The sequence below is a fragment of the Salmo trutta genome, chromosome 16 (genome assembly GCF_901001165.1).
Source record: "Salmo trutta chromosome 16, fSalTru1.1, whole genome shotgun sequence".
NCBI classification, from domain to species: Eukaryota; Metazoa; Chordata; class Actinopteri; order Salmoniformes; family Salmonidae; genus Salmo; species Salmo trutta.
The window spans coordinates 29,665,965-29,684,024 of NC_042972.1; the positions used below are offsets into that span (position 1 = coordinate 29,665,965).

General features: G+C 43.5%; 1 protein-coding gene across 2 annotated transcripts in view; it reads left to right on the forward strand.

Moving 5' to 3' along the window:
- The first annotated feature begins 1,088 nt into the window (after window positions 1-1,088).
- slc4a8 (solute carrier family 4 member 8) overlaps window positions 1,089-18,060 on the forward strand; it is a 58,964-nt gene continuing 41,992 nt past the window's right edge. Inside the window, exon 1 of one of the 2 annotated variants that reach the window (XM_029693880.1) lies at window positions 1,089-1,691. In XM_029693880.1, the coding sequence (XP_029549740.1) occupies window positions 1,647-1,691 (45 nt within the window). In that variant the 5' untranslated portion in view covers window positions 1,089-1,646. The remainder of the gene's footprint in view (window positions 1,692-18,060) is intronic. The other variant, XM_029693879.1, reaches the window with a different exon arrangement.

Genomic DNA, 18,060 nt, shown 5'->3' on the forward strand with positions numbered 1-18,060 from the left:
ACAACTACCTTATACACACAAGTGTAAAAGAATGAATAAGAATATGTACATATAAATATATGGATGAGCGATGGCCAAACGGCATAGGCAAGATGCAGTAGATGGTATAGAGTACAATATATACATATGAGATGAGTAATGTAGGGTATGTAAACATTATATAAAGTGGCATTGTTTAAAGTGACTAGTGATACATTTATTACATCCAATTTGTAATTATTAAGTGGCTAGACATTTGAGTCAGTATGTTGGCAGCAGCCTTCACCACGCTGTCTGTGTGGGTGGACCATTTCAGTTTGTCCGTGATGTGTACGCCGAGGAACTTAAAACTTTCCACCTTCTTCACTACTGTCCCGTCGATGTGGATAGGGGGGTGCTCCCTCTGCTGTTTCCTGAAGTCCACAATAATCTTCTTTGTTTAAATATGTGTTATTTAATAGTTTTGATGTCTTCACTATTATTCTACAATTTAGAAAATAGTCAAAATAAAGAAAAACCCTGGAATGAGTAGGTGTGTCCAAAATTTTGACTGGTACTGTATATAGCAATATCATATAGGCTATAGTCAGGGATGGGCAGATTTGATGGGGCGGGGGTCACAAAAAATCTGAACTCATCATGAGGGGCCGCAGTTGCTCTCCAGGTCTGCAGTACCCAACTCCCCACATTGTGAGCAAAACATTTTAGTGGTCACCATCTTGAGAATGGAGAGGAAGTTTTAAAATAAATTGTGCAATTCAACAAATTGTGCCATCGGTTGTAGTGAAAATTTTGCAATTTTATTACAAATTTCGTGGAATGCTACTCATTTTGGCATGGGGTGGAGTTGAAAATGTGCTGTTTTACAGCCAATTTCCTGCAATTCTACACATTTTGCCATAGGGTGGAAAGAAATGTTTGCAGTTTTTAATATGATATCTGTGTGAGACTGACTAATAAAATCCAATGGGTGCCTAATTGACTGACTAATCAGTGACTGACATAAGAGAAAACATTTCGGATGAACAACCAAATTGTTCCGAGGGGCTTAAAAAGGGGAGCCGCAGTCGTATGCCCGCAGCCGCCAGTTGCCCATCCCTGGTCTGTGCCATGGTTGCTGTCGTCATAGGCCTATACATTGCAAGTTCAAATGATAATGTAAAACATCTGACAATGAATCCGTATACTTTGTAACAATCTACTCCAGTATTATGGATACATAGGCTACTTTGTTACCCCCTGAATGTGCAACTTGAAACGGGACTTTATCTTGTCATCAGTTCGGTGGAAACAGCAATGCGTCGCAGTCTTTCTGCTGCCTTCTCATAATTGGCTGAACAAGCAGTGATGCTACATCCACCGCTAACCTTGTCCAGGACCAAAGGGAGGAACGCTTGAGGCGCGCGCATCAGGACGTCAAAACGCTAATAACAGAACAGGTGGAATTTGCAGCGTTTCTACGATTCTCTCTCAACTGGGAACATGTTTTCCCACACCATGTCTGTCAGAACTGGCAAAGAATGTCACCAATGAATATCTGACAAACAATTGACTGATAACACCGCGAATCTCTTCTTGTAGCCGCCTTGGCTATCAGCTTCAGCTTCCGACTCCGTGTTTTGTAGCCCACCCGTCAACTGAAAGGACGATACACGGACCCTACTACCATGCCTGCAGAAGTCAACGACCCTGAGAGCATTTTGAGCTACCAGGTATTGTCATCTTTCTTTGTGCACTCCCTTATTTATTGAAAAATGTAATATCAAAATATGGCACAGTCAAGTGAATAAAAGTAAAGATCTATACATCAGCCTAAAATAAAAATAACAATGTAACTGAACGTTACCGATGCCGTTATAACGGTTTTATCTGGAGAGGAAAAATGGAACGCATCTGGACGCGGGAAGATCAATAGCCATGTTTGCCTATAGGACAGCTTCATCCAGTTTGTTACTAAGATTAACATAATTATTAATTTCATCTCAATGTGAACGGATTGAGCTTTAGATGAATTTGCCACTCTTCATGTGAAAACAGGTACGCATTATTGTAGTAGGCTACAATCCTGTGAGGATGGAGCAGAGTTAGTGCGCACGAAGTGTTTTTATTATTCGGAAACCGCTGGCACGTGCAATGGCACAATTCCCAATGGACATATCACATTGCAATACACCGTCTAGTGTGGACTCATCTTTCACGAGTTACATTTCTTTAACCTCAAGCATGTTAAAATGTGTCTGGCATCGCCAGAAATAAGGAAAATGTTGGAGATGCATGCAATCAGTCGCGAGGCAGGCATGGCAAGGCAGGCAAGTGTAAACAAGGATAGAGGCTTAGTGTATATCTATGTTTGATCATTGGTTGGCTATATAAAACGGACACTTATTAAAACTGTTTGAATATTGAGTTTGATCAATCTCGATGATGAAGCCTACAGCAGCCTAGGCTATGGGTTGTCCAAAACAATTGAAGCATTCGGTCTACTTATCCTTTCAGACAACATCAACCATTCACCCTCAATGATAGCCTACAACACACATCTAATATGCTCAGTGTAGCTAAAGTGTTCATAATATTCTACTCATTCCCCGAATACATTCTCAATTACCCTCAAATGACCTTGACGCCATCCTATGTGTAATCCGTGGCGGTGGAAGGAAACCGAGCTCCGAATTAAGCTTTAGTTTCATCATTGTGTTAATTAGGGTGGGACCATAGATCTAGTTTCTAAGAAGATAAAGAGAAAATATAATTAGCGGCAGCTTTCAATACCTGATTGATCTGACCCATAGTCAACCGACAATACAGGCAGTTCAAAATACAGCGACTGCTCGTGAATGTACACTGAAGCATCTCTGGGTGATGAATGAAATAAGTGTACATAGTACCTTACCGGGGTTTAAGATAGGATAACATAATGAATATTTATGCAAAGCACCTGGATGACAGTCTCCTATGTTGTCATTGGTTGGCTTACTGCTGGGGGGATGTATGGAGACTCAATGTTTTTTATTTATTATAGGAGAAAATTCTGAAATTCCATTCCGGTGCCAGAACAACTAATCAAAGATTATCAACTGGACTAGACTGTAGTCTGATGGTGCTTGTAGTTGTTCAAATGGACATTATTTGGACAGTAAGTGTCCTTCAAATACATAGGCTCTGATACACAGATCTGATAGACAGCCAAAAGTCTCATTAGATTAAGCCTGATTGTAGCCTAAGTATTGAGGTTAAAGTGATTGGGGAGGATCTAGACTGGACTGAGCATGGGCAGACCTAATGACTGGTGTCAAGGGAAGACAATGGTAATATAATTTGATGGCTTTACTGCACAGCACCGGAAAGGGAGGGAGACAGAGACATCTGGACCCAGACATTACAGATCTCTAGCCTCCCAGTGAACCCATTACCACTCTCTGTATATCATCTTGTGATAAAGTTAATGCTTTATTTCACTAATCTATTAGCTCTAATCCAGTTAGCACAGAACTAGGCAATATCAGGCTATGATATCGCCATGTGTGAAGGAGCTATAATGCCCCAATAGTTTTGTTTGTTCTGATTAGTCACCACATGTACTGTGTCATACAGTAGGGAATCTAGGACTGATAATGCCAAAAACAGACCAGCCCTAAATATATGACAATGTTGTTAAAGGACAGCGATTTCACTGCCACGTTTTTCTAAAATCTTACTGAATTTCTATAATGGCATTGGCCCATTTCAACACAAGTCTTGAGTATCAATAAAAGTATGTAACATGGATAGGCCTTATTAATGTAGCCATAGTACAGTACACCACATTGTTGTATTGTGAGGTGAAATCCTCAGGGCTACAGCTCAAATGTTTCTTAAAATCAAGGACAGAACAAGAGAATAACTATTAGAATATACAAAGACATAATATTTGTTTGCCAAAAGAAATTCTCAATAGACGCTTGGACTGGAAGAACATCTTTAACGTCTACGTGCTTCACACAATATCTGCCGACAGCACAGTGTTTAGAGTTCCACTTTAGAGCAGTCATTTTCACTAATTAGTGTAGCATACAACATGGATTCTAGATTCTGGCAAAGAAAATAATCACAAACCTAAGGCATGCCATGAGAGAAGGACTGTGGACCAATGGAGACCAGCACACTTGCGGTAGACACATTCTTACAATTACACATCTTCAATTTGGTTACGCCATTGTCACCACTCCCATCTTTACCATAGTAAGGGATCCCCTGACCGAACAGGAAGGCCAACCTTTTATACTCTAGGTAATGCCTTTAAGTGCCAATAAGGGACACCTGGCACAGACAAGCCACAAGGATACATTCACAAACTCTACCTTGTTGCAGATAATAACTCAGTTATGGTTCAGTTAGAACGTTTCCATGGTGATAACCCTTAATCCCTTAACTCCCCTTCCTGATGACAAACTCTTTAATGTTGTTCTGTCCAGCTTATCTCACAGTTTTAATTAGGCTCTGATCTTATCTCTGTGTTTGGACAGACCAATATGTACCTGTAAGTAATTGCTTTGAGAGGGAAAAACTAGCCACTATAATGTTTATGTTATGATCTGTTTGTTATCACTGGCAGCATTGTCCTTTTAGTGACAGAGGCTGTAAAAAAAAATAAGTTGTGGTGAAACACAAACACATAAATGATATGGGTGATATCCCTTCTCACTGGTAACTCGCACGCACGCACACACTCACACACAGCTAATAATAGAGTGCCTCCTCAATCAAAGGAAGTTACAGAAGAAGCTGAATGATACACATGTAATTATACAACACCCTTCCCTCCCTGTATGAGCTCTATTTGCATTGTTGTGTTCTCTCACCTACACAACCCACCAAGGCCACAGTGTTCTGATGGAGGGAAGAGGAAGGTAAAGAGAGAAAGAGAAATAGAAAGAGACACAAATAAATGAGTGGCATTGAACAATGCCATTGAATGTATACTCTCCTCTCCCCTTTCTCTGCTCTCTCTCTTTTTTACCTGACTAAGACCACTTTCTCTCATCTTTACCCCCCCACCCCTTCACCTCAGTCATCCCCCTTTCTCTATCCCCATCTGTCCAATCCCTCTCTCATCTTTACCCCCCCACCCCTTCACCTCAGTCATCCCCCTTTCTCTATCCCCATCTGTCCAATCCCTCTCTCATCTTTACCCCCCCACTCCTTCACCTCAGTCATCCCCCTTTCTCTATCCCCATCTGTCCAATCCCTCTCTCATCTTTACCCCCCCCCCCCTTCACCTCAGTCATCCCCCTTTCTCTATCCCCATCTGTCCAATCCCTCTCTCATCTTTACCCCCCCACCCCTTCACCTCAGTCATCCCCCTTTCTCTATCCCCATCTGTCCAATCCCTCTCTCATCTTTACCCCCCCACCCCTTCACCTCAGTCATCCCCCTTTCTCTATCCCCATCTGTCCAATCCCTCTCTCATCTTTACCCCCCCACCCCTTCACCTCAGTCATCCCCCTTTCTCTATCCCCATCTGTCCAATCCCTCTCTCATCTTTACCCCCCCACCCCTTCACCTCAGTCATCCCCCTTTCTCTATCCCCATCTGTCCAATCCCTCTCTCATCTTTACCCCCCCACCCCTTCACCTCAGTCATCCCCCTTTCTCTATCCCCATCTGTCCAATCCCTCTCTCATCTTTACCCCCCCCCCCCTCCACCTCAGTCATCCCCCTTTCTCTATCCCCATCTGTCCAATCCCTCTCTCATCTTTACCCCCCCACTCCTTCACCTCAGTCATCCCCCTTTCTCTATCCCCATCTGTCCAATCCCTCTCTCATCTTTACCCCCCCACCCCTTCACCTCAGTCATCCCCCTTTCTCTATCCCCATCTGTCCAATCCCTCTCTCATCTTTACCCCCCCACTCCTTCACCTCAGTCATCCCCCTTTCTCTATCCCCATCTGTCCAATCCCTCTCTCATCTTTACCCCCCCACCCCTTCACCTCAGTCATCCCCCTTTCTCTATCCCCATCTGTCCAATCCCTCTCTCATCTTTACCCCCCACCCCTTCACCTCAGTCATCCCCCTTTCTCTATCCCCATCTGTCCAATCCCTCTCTCATCTTTACCCCCCCACTCCTTCACCTCAGTCATCCCCCTTTCTCTATCCCCATCTGTCCAATCCCTCTCTCATCTTTACCCCCCCACCCCTTCACCTCAGTCATCCCCCTTTCTCTATCCCCATCTGTCCAATCCCTCTCTCATCTTCTCTTTCACGGCTTAGATATCAGGCTCTCCCATCCCTAGTGTCCTATAGAACTAACTCCTTCTCTATTCTTCCAGAGTCAGGTCAGTTGTAGTGTACAGCAGTGTGTTAGACTGTGTAGTGTAGTAGCAGTGCAGGTGTCTGGGGCCAGGCCTGGGGCTGAGTGGTTACAGTTACACTATGAGCCATGTGGAGGAGGAACAGCAGCCTCTGTGGCCTGCTGGCCCCGCCCCCTCACACACTGGGCTGCGTCTGGAAGTGACAGGCCCAGTTGTCAGAGTCAGGATCTGTAGCACTGCTGTCAGGTCAGTGTGCTGCTGGAGGGAGAATGGAGAAGAGGAGAGGAGAATGAGAGGGAGGGGGAGTGAGAAAGGAGGAGAGAGAGTGTGGAAAAAAGGAGAAGAGGGAGAGGGGGGCTTAAGTAAAGAGAGGGAGAAGGAAGTGTGGAAATTGAGTTGAAAGGAGGAAGGAGAGAGTGTGGAGAAAGTAGAAAAGGGAGAGGGGGACTCTAGGAAAGTGAGGAAGGAAGAGAGAGAGTGGTGGACTACTTAAAGAGAAGTAGCCTGTAGGAGGAGAGGTTATTAGGCCTATAACCCTGACCATGACTTACACACAGTTCAGACGCCAAATTTATGGCGAGTCGAACTGAATAGAAATTAAGAGTGGGCCGGCACAGTTGAGAGCTTTTCTTGACGTACCGATTGGTTTCATACAACCGCTCGCAACACTGCGGCCTTGTTGGCTTTGGGTCGAATTCAGGCATAACAGCAACCTCTTGTGTTAAAGAAACCCCAAAGTTTATTACACTAAAAAGACAGATGATTCACATAACTGTGCAGCGCAGAAGTTCATGTTTAAAACAGTGAATATGATTGGTTTAATGTGATAACTAATGTAACGTGTCTTCACATTTCATAACTCCCTTTTACTAAGGAATCATAAAGAGTCTCCTCATCCCTAAAATAAACCATGAGATTACTGTGCAATGTAGACCTTCCAGTTTCTCCCAGGATGGCAAAACAATTTGCATGTTCGTGTAGTGCCCATCGGGAATGAATGATTCAGCCTTTGTGTTGAGAAGTCGTGTTTTTACCGTAATTTGCTGGTTTTAAAGAGCACCAAAAACTACACTAAACATGAGCCTTAGCGTTTCTGCCGCAACAGAAACAGACCCTGGGTCTGTTCTAACGCGACCACCTGCGAATCCGAGGCCATGATTGTGCTTCCGTTGTTGGTGTGGTAGTGAAGCAACCTTTATTTGCATGCAATTAACATATATGAATATGACAATTTCTCCCGACAGTGGAAGAACTGCTCTGGCGCGCAGCATGAAACAGAGGCGCGTTTAGTTAAAAGTATGCAGTATGCCACGACCGCAACACAGTAGCAGCTCGTGACTGGCTAAGTAGGCGGGGCGGGCCGAGTGCGGATGGATTTTTCCGAATTCAACATGTATCACTTCAACCAGCCTGATAATAGTTCATTTCCAATTTGTTTAATTTCTCTAAACTCTGAATAGAATAGGAATGGAGTTATAGGCCAACTCAGGCTGGTTATAGGCAGACTATCACATTTGACCTATAGCGTAGCCCAAATAGCCCATCTATCCTATTTAAAAAGGACTGAAGACAGAAACAGATCATTTGTTCCGTTTCCATTATTAGTGAAACCAAAGCGCTGTAACATATAAATCAAATCAAAAGGCTATTGCACAGAAAAACATGGACTTGCGGGTGTATCGCAAATTCAGAACTGATGGACAGCAACACAATAAACTACAGCACTGATCATTGGAAACGAGATCAGAATGACTGCTAAGGCTTGATCAATGAATTAAATTAGGTAGCCTAGCCTACAAAACTAAAACAATCCATGTGTTCAAATCAAAAGGCCTGATTAACATGACATCAGTAGCCTATGATGCAATACTCGTGATCATATTGAGGAGAACAAAAACTACTTAGCCTACATTTGAACACCACCACAGAAAGTTCGCTATTTGGCATCTTCACAATTAACTAGCCTAGTTTTGTTGTTAGGTTTGAAGAGAACATGGGGCCTATTACTCGCAGCCCACCTCTTCCAATGCATTGTGGAAAGTGTGTATCGTATTCTACTAGATGAAGAGCCGAAGTGAGTATAACATCCTGGCATTTAAACTATACTCGATTTTTGAAAATTCCCATACTATAATTGTTTTTTTTCCTCCCATACTGAGAGTGCGTGATTGCGTTGTTTCCCGCTATTCGTTGATTTCGGTAGTGCATCTCCATATCTAATTGATCAGCTGTTGTCAAAGCTGAAATTAGTATGACATCTGGCATTTAAAGTACTCTTGATTTTTTTCTAAATGTCGCTTACTATTAAACGACATTTTTTTCTCCATATGCAAACGGCCTACTAATTAGGACGCAAGTATGGGTATTTAAACATGGCCAGTGTCTACTGTTTGCATGTCTGTTGATCAGCTGAGTCATTGGTCCCTGGTTAGTGTTAATGGCTATTGCCTTGATCAGCTGAGTAGTTGGTCCCTGGTTAGTGTTAATGGTTATTGCCTTGGTCAGCTGAGTCATTGGTCCCTGGTTAGTGTTAATGGTTATTGCCTTGGTCAGCTGAGTCATTGGTCCCTGGTTAGTGTTAATGGTCATTGCCTTGGTTTGCTGTTGTTTTGTCAACTGGAGGATTGACACTTTGATAATATGAGGTTCCGGTTTCACCATAAACATGCAATTAAGTTTGCCATGTAACCAATGTCTCATGAACACTATTAGCATTAAATGTGACAATCACCTTTAGCAACTCCACACTCCCTACTAGGTGCTTTCAAGACAATTGGGAATTCGTAAATAACCAAGGTTAATTAATCATCACGTTGGTTATCTTCAGGTCGGAAAGTCGGAGCTCTAGAAAGATGCCAGAGGGTCCAACTTGGACTTCCAAGTTGGATGACTGTTCAAATCTATTTTTCCCAGTCGGAATTAGTTTTTTAGAGTTTTGAGTTACAGTTTTTTTTGACCACGGCATAGGCACAAACTGGTTGAATCAACATTGTTTCCATGTCATTTCAACCAAAAAAGGACATTGAATCAACATGAAAACTGATTGGATTTGAAAAAGTTATCAACGTAAGGGCATTTAGTCTTTTTTTAACCCAACTTTGAATCTAAATCCAATGACATGGTGAATTCACGTTAGTTGACAACTAAATCAAATGTAAATCAAAACTAGACATTGCACTGACGTCTTTGCACAGTGGGTCTGCTGTGGTCATTCATTATTGCTCTGAGATAGAGCACTTAAAGTTTCAAGTGTTAATATCACGTGCACAACTACAGTGAAATGCCTTTCTTGCAAGCTTCAAACCCAACAATGCAGTGATCAATATCAGTGTAGCACTAAAAATAACTTATGGTAGAACAAAAACACATGAGAAATAAAAATAAGAAATACTAAGAACACAAGAAAGTCAGAAGCTTTATACAGGGTCAGTTCCAATACCATTTTTACAATGTGCAGGGAGGGATACTGGAGTGATAGAGGTAGATATGTATAGAGCAGAGGTAAAGTGACTAAGCATCAGGATATATGATAAACAAGAGTAGCAGCAGCGTAAATGATTATTGTATGTGTGTGTGGATGTTATGTGTGTGTTGGAGTGTCAGTGTGCTTGAGTGTGTAGAGTTCTGTGAGTGTGCATAGAGACAGTGCAAAAAAATAAATACAAGGGTCAACTCAGATGGTCCTTGTAGTCATTCTGTTAGCTATTTAGCTGTATTATGGCTCGGGATAGAAGCTGTTCAGAAGTGTGTTGGTGTCTCACTTGATGCACCGATACCGCTTGCCATGCGTAAGCAGAGAGAACAGCCTATGGCTTGGGTGGCTAGGAGCTCAGCCCCAGTGATGTACTGGGCGGTCCGCACCACCGTCTGTAGCACCATGCGATCGAGGGTGGTGCTGTTGCCATACCAGGAAGTGATGCAGCCAGTCAAGATACTCTCAATGGTGCAGCAGTTTAACCTTTTGAGGATTTGAGGGCCCATGCCAAACCTTTTCAACTTCCTGAGGGGTATGAGGCGCTGTCACGCCTTCTTCACGACTGTGCACATGTGAGTGGAAGATTTTAAGTCCTTAGTGATTTAGACACTGAGGAATTTGAAGCTCTCGACCCGCTCTACTGCAGCCCTGTCAATGTGGATGGGGGCATGGTTCCCCCCTCACCCCCATTTTCTGTAGTCCACGGTCATCTCCTTGGTCTTACTGACGTAGATGGAGAGATTGTTGTCCCGGCTCCACACTGCCAGGTCATTGACCTCCTCCCTGTAGGCTGTCTAATCGTCAGGCCTACCACCGTTGTTTCGTCAGCAAACCTGATGATGGTGTTGGAGTCGTGCATCACCACGCAGTCGTGGGTAAACAGGGAGTACAGGAGGGGACTAAGCACACTCCCCTGTGGGGCACCCGTGTTGAGGGTCAGGGTGGCGGAGGTGATGTTGCCTACCCTCACCACCTGGGGTCAGCCCGTCAGGAAGTCTAGGACGCAGTTTCAGAGCAAGGTGTTCAGTCCCAGGGTCCTAAGTTTATTGACAAGCTTGGAGGGGACAATGGTGTTGAACGCTGAGCTGAGCTGTAGTCAATGAACAGCATTCTCACATACAGTGAGGGAAAAAAGTATTTGATCCCCTGCTGATTTTTGTACGTTTGCCCACTGACAAAGAAATGATCAGTCTATAATTTTAATGGTAGGTTTATTTGAACAGTGCAAGACAGAATAAAACAAAAAAATCCAGAAAAACGCATGTCAAAAATGTTATAAAATTATTTGCATTTTAATGAGGGAAATAAGTATTTGACCCCTCTGCAAAACATGACTTAGTACTTGGTGGCAAAACCCTTGTTGGCAATCACAGAGGTCAGACGTTTCTTGTAGTTGGCCACCAGGTTTGCACACATCTCAGGAGGGATTTTGTCCCACTCCTCTTTGCAGATCTTCTCCAAGTCATTAAGATTTCGAGGCTGACGTTTGACAACTCGAACCTTCAGCTCCCTCCACAGATTTTCTATGGGATTAAGGTCTGGAGACTGGCTAGGCCACTCCAGGACCTTAATGTGCTTCTTCTTGAGCCACTCCTTTGTTGCCTTGGCCATGTGTTTTGGGTCATTGTCATGCTGGAATACCCATCCACGACCCATTTTCAATGCCCTGGCAAGGGAAGGAGGTTCTCACCCAAGATTTGACGGTACATGGCCCCGTCCATCGTCCCTCCAACGAGTGACTGTCCAGAAAAATATAAAGGCGAAGTCTGTGTCTGCACTGATCTGAGAATTTATTTTCGGGACATACAAACAGGCTTTCAAAATACGCTCCCATCTCTCATTAAGCTTTTGGGTACACTTTCTTTCCACAATACAATAGAACTGTATTGAAATACTTTCTCCCATTGATAACTCGTTGGCAGTGTGATAGCAATTAGGAGATGAGTCTGTGTGGTGAAGTAAGTGAGTGTGATGTGCTGTGGTAGTTATTCCCCTGCTTCTCAGGCCTCATTAGGTCCACCATAGAGCACCATCCCTTTAAAGACAGCCTCATAGCACAGAGCTAAGGGACACATTCTGGGTTCTGACTAGAGGGACTACAGCTATGACCGGAAGTTACTTTTCCAAAGCAGGTTAGAAGAATTTACGCAGCAGGTTAGGATAATTAATGTGGCAGGTTAGGAGACTTAGGTTACGGTTAGGAAAATGGTTAGGGTTACCTATAATACACTACTACCCTGGTACGGAAAGTCACTTCCGGTCATAGCTGTACTCCCTCTAGTCACAAAACATGTTCTGCCCACAACATCCCTTTAGGCGGGCCAGGACAGTTACAGTAACAGTAACTCTCTCCATGGAGCTGACTGACTGTTGGGTATGGTGCTGTTTGTTCATTGATCACTCTGTACAGCCAGGACAATGGGAGATTAAATGTGTTGGATTGTAAACTGTGTCTTGTACAGATGTAGGATCTTAATTTGAGCCAGTTTGCTATAGCAGGAAAATAATTATTATTAAATGTGAATTATTATTTGTATTATAATTAATGGAAATTTTTGTAGGGCTTGATACATTTTTCGTAAATGTATCAAATTGGAAATTACAAACTTCAGAAGACTTTTTAAACCTCAAATACACTACAAGTTTTAAATGTCCTGCATTGCAGGAAAATCCTCCTGCAACAGGGGGATCAAATTAAGATTCTACATCTGTATGTATATATCTTACTTGTGACAATGCTGGCCTGGCTGTGTGCACTTAAAATGGATTGACAGAATCTTCCAAAATGAAGGATATTTATTTAGGAACAGAAAGGTAAAAAAAGAATGCTACAAGTAGACAATAGGCCTTCTAAAATGTTTAAAATGCTACAACTTTTATACAAAAACTGAACAGCATCCTACTACTGGCCTGGATTACACTGCTTCCACCAAATGTATGCTTTTGAAACCCAACTAATGTTGATAGCCAACTCAACTCTTTGGGATATTCCACCAGATTGTAAGCTTGTTACATCCAATGAAAGCATTTTCTATTTCCATATCAAACCTCCAAATCATCAAGAACGAAAAAGAGACACAGAGACACATAGTAACTCACTGTAGGTTTTTATTCACAAGACATATTTCACATGTATTCATCCTCCTGGAGGAGGAATACCTCCCAGCCTTGAGATCAGAGCTAAATTAGACAGATGCTTTGGGTGATACAGCTGTGTGTGTCTGTACAAGTATGTGGTTGTGTTTTGATGTAACAGAAAGGTCAACAGAGGTCTTCTCAGTGTGAGATGCAGACTATGATGATTCCTAGACCTGGAGCAACACTGTTTTCACTCCCTGTGTGGCTGGCAGCTGTGACAAATATTGTTGAATAAACACAACACCATCTGCTACTTTCTGACATTCTGCTAATTGGAGAACATAAATTCACGTCTGTTTTTATTGTTCTGTCAGGTAGGCTATCTCTCGCTCTCTGTCTCCGTCTCTGTCTCTGGGGTGTGTATGTGTGTGTGTTTAGAAGCTCAAGCTGTGTTGTCCCCAGGCTACTCCAGTGCTATAGTGATTTGATGTGGTGGTGGTGTCCTCCCCTCACACTCTGTCAGTCTCTCAGTAAAAAAAAAGTAAGAAAATGTATGCACTCACTACTGTGAGTGGTCTGCTAAGTGACTTACATGTAAATGTACATGTAGTTACTGTAGCACTGATGAGCCTGTGAAGGACACAAAAGTAAAGAGCTATTTCGTGTGTGTGTGTGTGTGTGTGTGTGTGTGTGTGTGTGTGTGTGCGTGTGCGTGTGCGTGTGTGTGTGTGTGGTAGCGGGTTGCTGAGATCGGGGGTTGATGGTGGTAAGCTGTGTGAAAAATGACTGTGTGACGTCAAGCCCTCTTGAGCATTGTGGGCATGACTGGGGTGTGGTGGGTGTGACTGGGGTGTGGTGGGTGTGACTGGGGTGTGGTGGGTGTGACTGGGGTGTCGTGGGTGTGACTGGGGTGTGGTGGGCGTGACTGGGGTGTGGTGGGTGTGACTGGGGTGTGGTGGGTGTGACTGGGGTGTGGTGGGTGTGACTGGGGTGTGGTGGGCGTGACTGGGGTGTGGTGGGCGTGACTGGGGTGTGGTGGGCGTGACTGGGGTGTGGTGGGTGTGACTGGGGTGTGGTGGGTGTGACTGGGGTGTGGTGGGCGTGACTGGGGTGTGGTGGGCGTGACTGGGGTGTGGTGGGCGTGACTGGGGTGTGGTGGGCGTGACTGGGGTGTGGTGGGCGTGACTGGGGTGTGGTGGGCGTGACTGGGGTGTGGTGGGCGTGACTGGGGTGTGGTGGGCGAGTGACATGCATTATTTACATGCACCAAATAATGCATGCAGACCAGATTTTGTCCGATACACACTAATTATCAAAATCCAGAAAAGAGCCGTTAAATTCTAGTCACCTAAAAGGAAGCGATTCCCAACCTTCCATAACAAAGCCATCACCTACAGAGAGATGAACCTGGAGAAGAGCCCCCTAAGCAAGTTGGTCCCACAGAGCCCCAGGACAGCAACACAATTAGACCCAACCAAATCATGAAAAAACTAAAAGATAAATACTTGACACATTGGAAAGAATTAACAAAAAACGGAGAAAACTAGAATGCTATTTGGCAAAGCTTTGACTATGTCTGTACATATGTACTATGTACAGACTCAGTGAGCATAGCCTTGCTATTGAGAAAGGCCGCCGTAGGCAGACCTGGGTCTCAAGAGAAGACAAGCTATGTGCACACTGCCCTCAAAATGAGGTGGAAACTGAGCTGCACTTCCTAACCTCCTGCCCAATGTATGACCATATTAGAGACACATATTTCCTTCAGATTACACAGATCCACAAAGAATTCGATAGCAAAACCAATTTGAATAAACTTAGATATCTACTGGGTGAAATACCACAGTGTGCCATCACAGCAGCAAAATTTGTGACCTGTTGCCACAAAAAAAGGGCAACCAGTGAAGAACAAACACCATTGTAAATACAACCCATATTTAATGTTTATTTATTTTCCCTTTTGTACTTTAACTATTTGCACATCATTACAGCACTGTATATAGACATAATATGACATTCGAAATGTCTTAATTTTTTGGGAACTGCTGTGAGTGTAATGTTTACTGTTATTTTGATTGTTTATTTCACTTTTGTTTATTATCTACTTCACTTGCTTTGGCAATGTTAACATATGTTTCCCATGCCAATAAAGCCCTTAAATTGAAATTGACATCGAATTGAATTGAGAGAGAAAGAAGGAGAGAGAGAGGGAGGGAGAGAGAATGGTTGCTAGGGGAGAGAGGCCGCAAGACACAGATCATTTGCCACACACGCACGCACACACGCACGCACGCACGCACACACACACACACACACACACACACACACACACACACACACACACACACACACAGAGAGAGTCAGTACCTAGGTGATAGCAGAATGAGTAGCACCTTAAGTGGGCTGTGTGTATTTTTAATTAAAATAGTACCTAACGGTAAACTAGAGAGTTGAGTGGGGATTGGTTTGAGCCATTAACCTGTTAAAACAACACCAATACCTGCATTGCTCTGCGGTTAAGGTGAGAATTATATTTTACCACCAGTACAAATGAACTGTGTGAAGGATACATCACGTTCACCCTGAATAGGATAAATACTGCAGGAGGGAAAGGCTAACTCAGTTCACTAGCTAGTGATCCTATGTATGGGGCCAGGAGTTTTTCCTCACCATGTGATCACAGTTTGTCCCTTTCAGGTCACATGGTCAGGGAAACTTTAGGGCCCTATAAAACAATTAAAGTCATTGTATATCCATGCATTCTCTAAATGTATGTTATGTCACAGCTTTCTGTGTACCCACCAATCACTTCCTGTATTGGACTGAATCAAGGGTTACAAGCTAAAAGCAGGAAACAGGTCACCCCCCCACCATTCTTCATTTGCACTCAACAGAATGAAACAGAGAGTGAGAGAGAAAGAGAGAGAGCTGTATCCTAGCTGCAGTTCCAGTCCTCCTAATAGAGCTGATTATAGAGCCTGCAGCCTGAGCTGAGTCCCACAGACAGCCCTAATTCACCAGCCACAGCTGCACTGCCTGATAACACAGCACCGCCACCACATTGAACAGAATAGGGGAGTGTGTGTGTGTGTGTTAGAAGGGTAAAGGAGAGAGAATTAGAGGAAGGATGTGTGCATGTGTTTGTGTCTATACAGTAGATGGAAGGAGAGGGGTGAATGAGAGAGGACAGAGACAGTGTGAGATTAATCAACACCATTTTAATATACCAGTGGTAAATGAAGTCTGACTATAGAGCCATTATGAAAGAGATCACTGAGACTCTTTATCAAATCTTTCCTCTTAATCACCAGGTTTATTGAGCCCTAAATACATTCTTTCTACCTATTCTATTTTTCTGTGCACTTGGTACTCTTCATGTTTTTTCCAACTCAAGGTCCATCCATCAATAATGAAGCAATTCTATATATGCCATTCAGCTTTTATCTAATGCAATTTACAGTACAGGGAGTTCATACATTTTAGTGATTCCAGCAGGAATTGAAACCACAGTCCTGGCGTTGCTAGCACAACTCTCTTACCAACTGAGCCACACATTCATTCAGCATTGCAACAATTCCTTCACTCTCCCAGTCTTTCTGTATTTTCTAATAGTTCCATGTAATACTCAGTGTGTTTGTCTAACAGTGAGAGGAAGAGGTGTCTAGGGAGATGGAACGGCCTAGTCATGGAAATAACTCCCTGTGGCTCAACATTGACAGGGAGAGGGTGAGGTGGAGTGGAAAAACCAAGGATGGCTAAGCATCAGCACCAAGTCAACCATTTCAATGAACTCTCACCAGGGAGGTGTAGGGGGTACTGCCACAACAGGTGTGCCTGCATGCCCTGTGTATGTGCATTGTGTTGACTCTAAGCTGAGGGAAAGGTGCTATACCTTACAGCGCAGGTACAGATCTGCTTTTTTTGTTGTAAGATTTGACTTCACAAGGTAAGAATGGTCTCTGAGTCTTGGTTTTCCCTTGAAAAACATAGTCTGTGTCATATCTTAATCTGGAGACTAGTTACATAAAACTGTGATTGGAAGCTTGAAAATACAACTTTAGATGAAATATGTAGTATAATGAAAAATGATACTTTACTTTCAATACTGCAACTTTTTTAACTCGTCAAACTACAGCTACAAATGCCAGTGGCCAACTATTAAGACCTGTTTGTTTGATAAATGTTGAACTGAAAGTGAGGGAACTCCAGTGAAGGTGAACCTGCCAGACCTCTGAAGGATAAGTGAAACAGCCTTCTCCTTGAGGTGAGGTGGAGTGGGCCCAGCTGTCCTCTGTCCTGTTTATGGTGGGGTTTCTGTTGCGATGAATTATGCCACCATCAAAGGGTTAGGCCAGGGGGAGGAAACTGATAGAACAGGTCTGCTAAAGAGGTGGAGCTTACAGGGACAGGGACTGTCTCCCTCCTCAACCCCCCACTCTCATTTATCACAGCTCACAACTCTAAAGCTAGCTGGCGGAACAAGAATGATTCTAAAGTGCCTTTTCTAAATGGGTCGATATATTGCCCCTGTGTTCAATCGGACAGAGCACAGGAGAACCAGAAAAAGTAAATCAATGTTCTATGTATTTACTCTAATGCCATGCTACTTTGATACGCATTGCGGCTAATGACAAACACACACACACACACACGCACACGCACACGCACACGCACACACGCACACACACACACACACACACAGAGAGAGGAAGGCTGGAGACAGGCAGTGATGTGCTGAAAGGAAGGTTGAATCATCTCATTCAAGGAAAGTATTGATGCATGCAGTTCACATAAAGGGATCCTGGCTGCAGCAGAGGAAGGCACTAATAGCGATTCGTATTTTCCCGAAAGTCTACCAAGTTTCAATACCGGGAATAATTCCAATTTATCCAGAGAGTCCCGGGAAATACTGCAAAAATCAGAAGTACCCGTTTAAAGCGTTTAAAACCAAGATATTGTCACTATGCCAGGCCAATCAGAGGGGCTTTGCACCACCTTGTAGGCTTGGTTGCACCACTATGTAAAGATTTCAGAGAAAGTGAAACTGATATTTAATGGTGATAGAGTAACTATCTTTGATCGCTAATGACATTGTTGTGAATTGTGAAACAGGCAGTTCATGTTCCTCAACTCATTCAGTGCTTTTCAGCAGTAGGCTTTCTGGACACAGAGAGCGTTCAGGACGCACATAGTGCACCCTGAGTATAGCGTTGTCGAATCATACAAACGTTGTAATGGC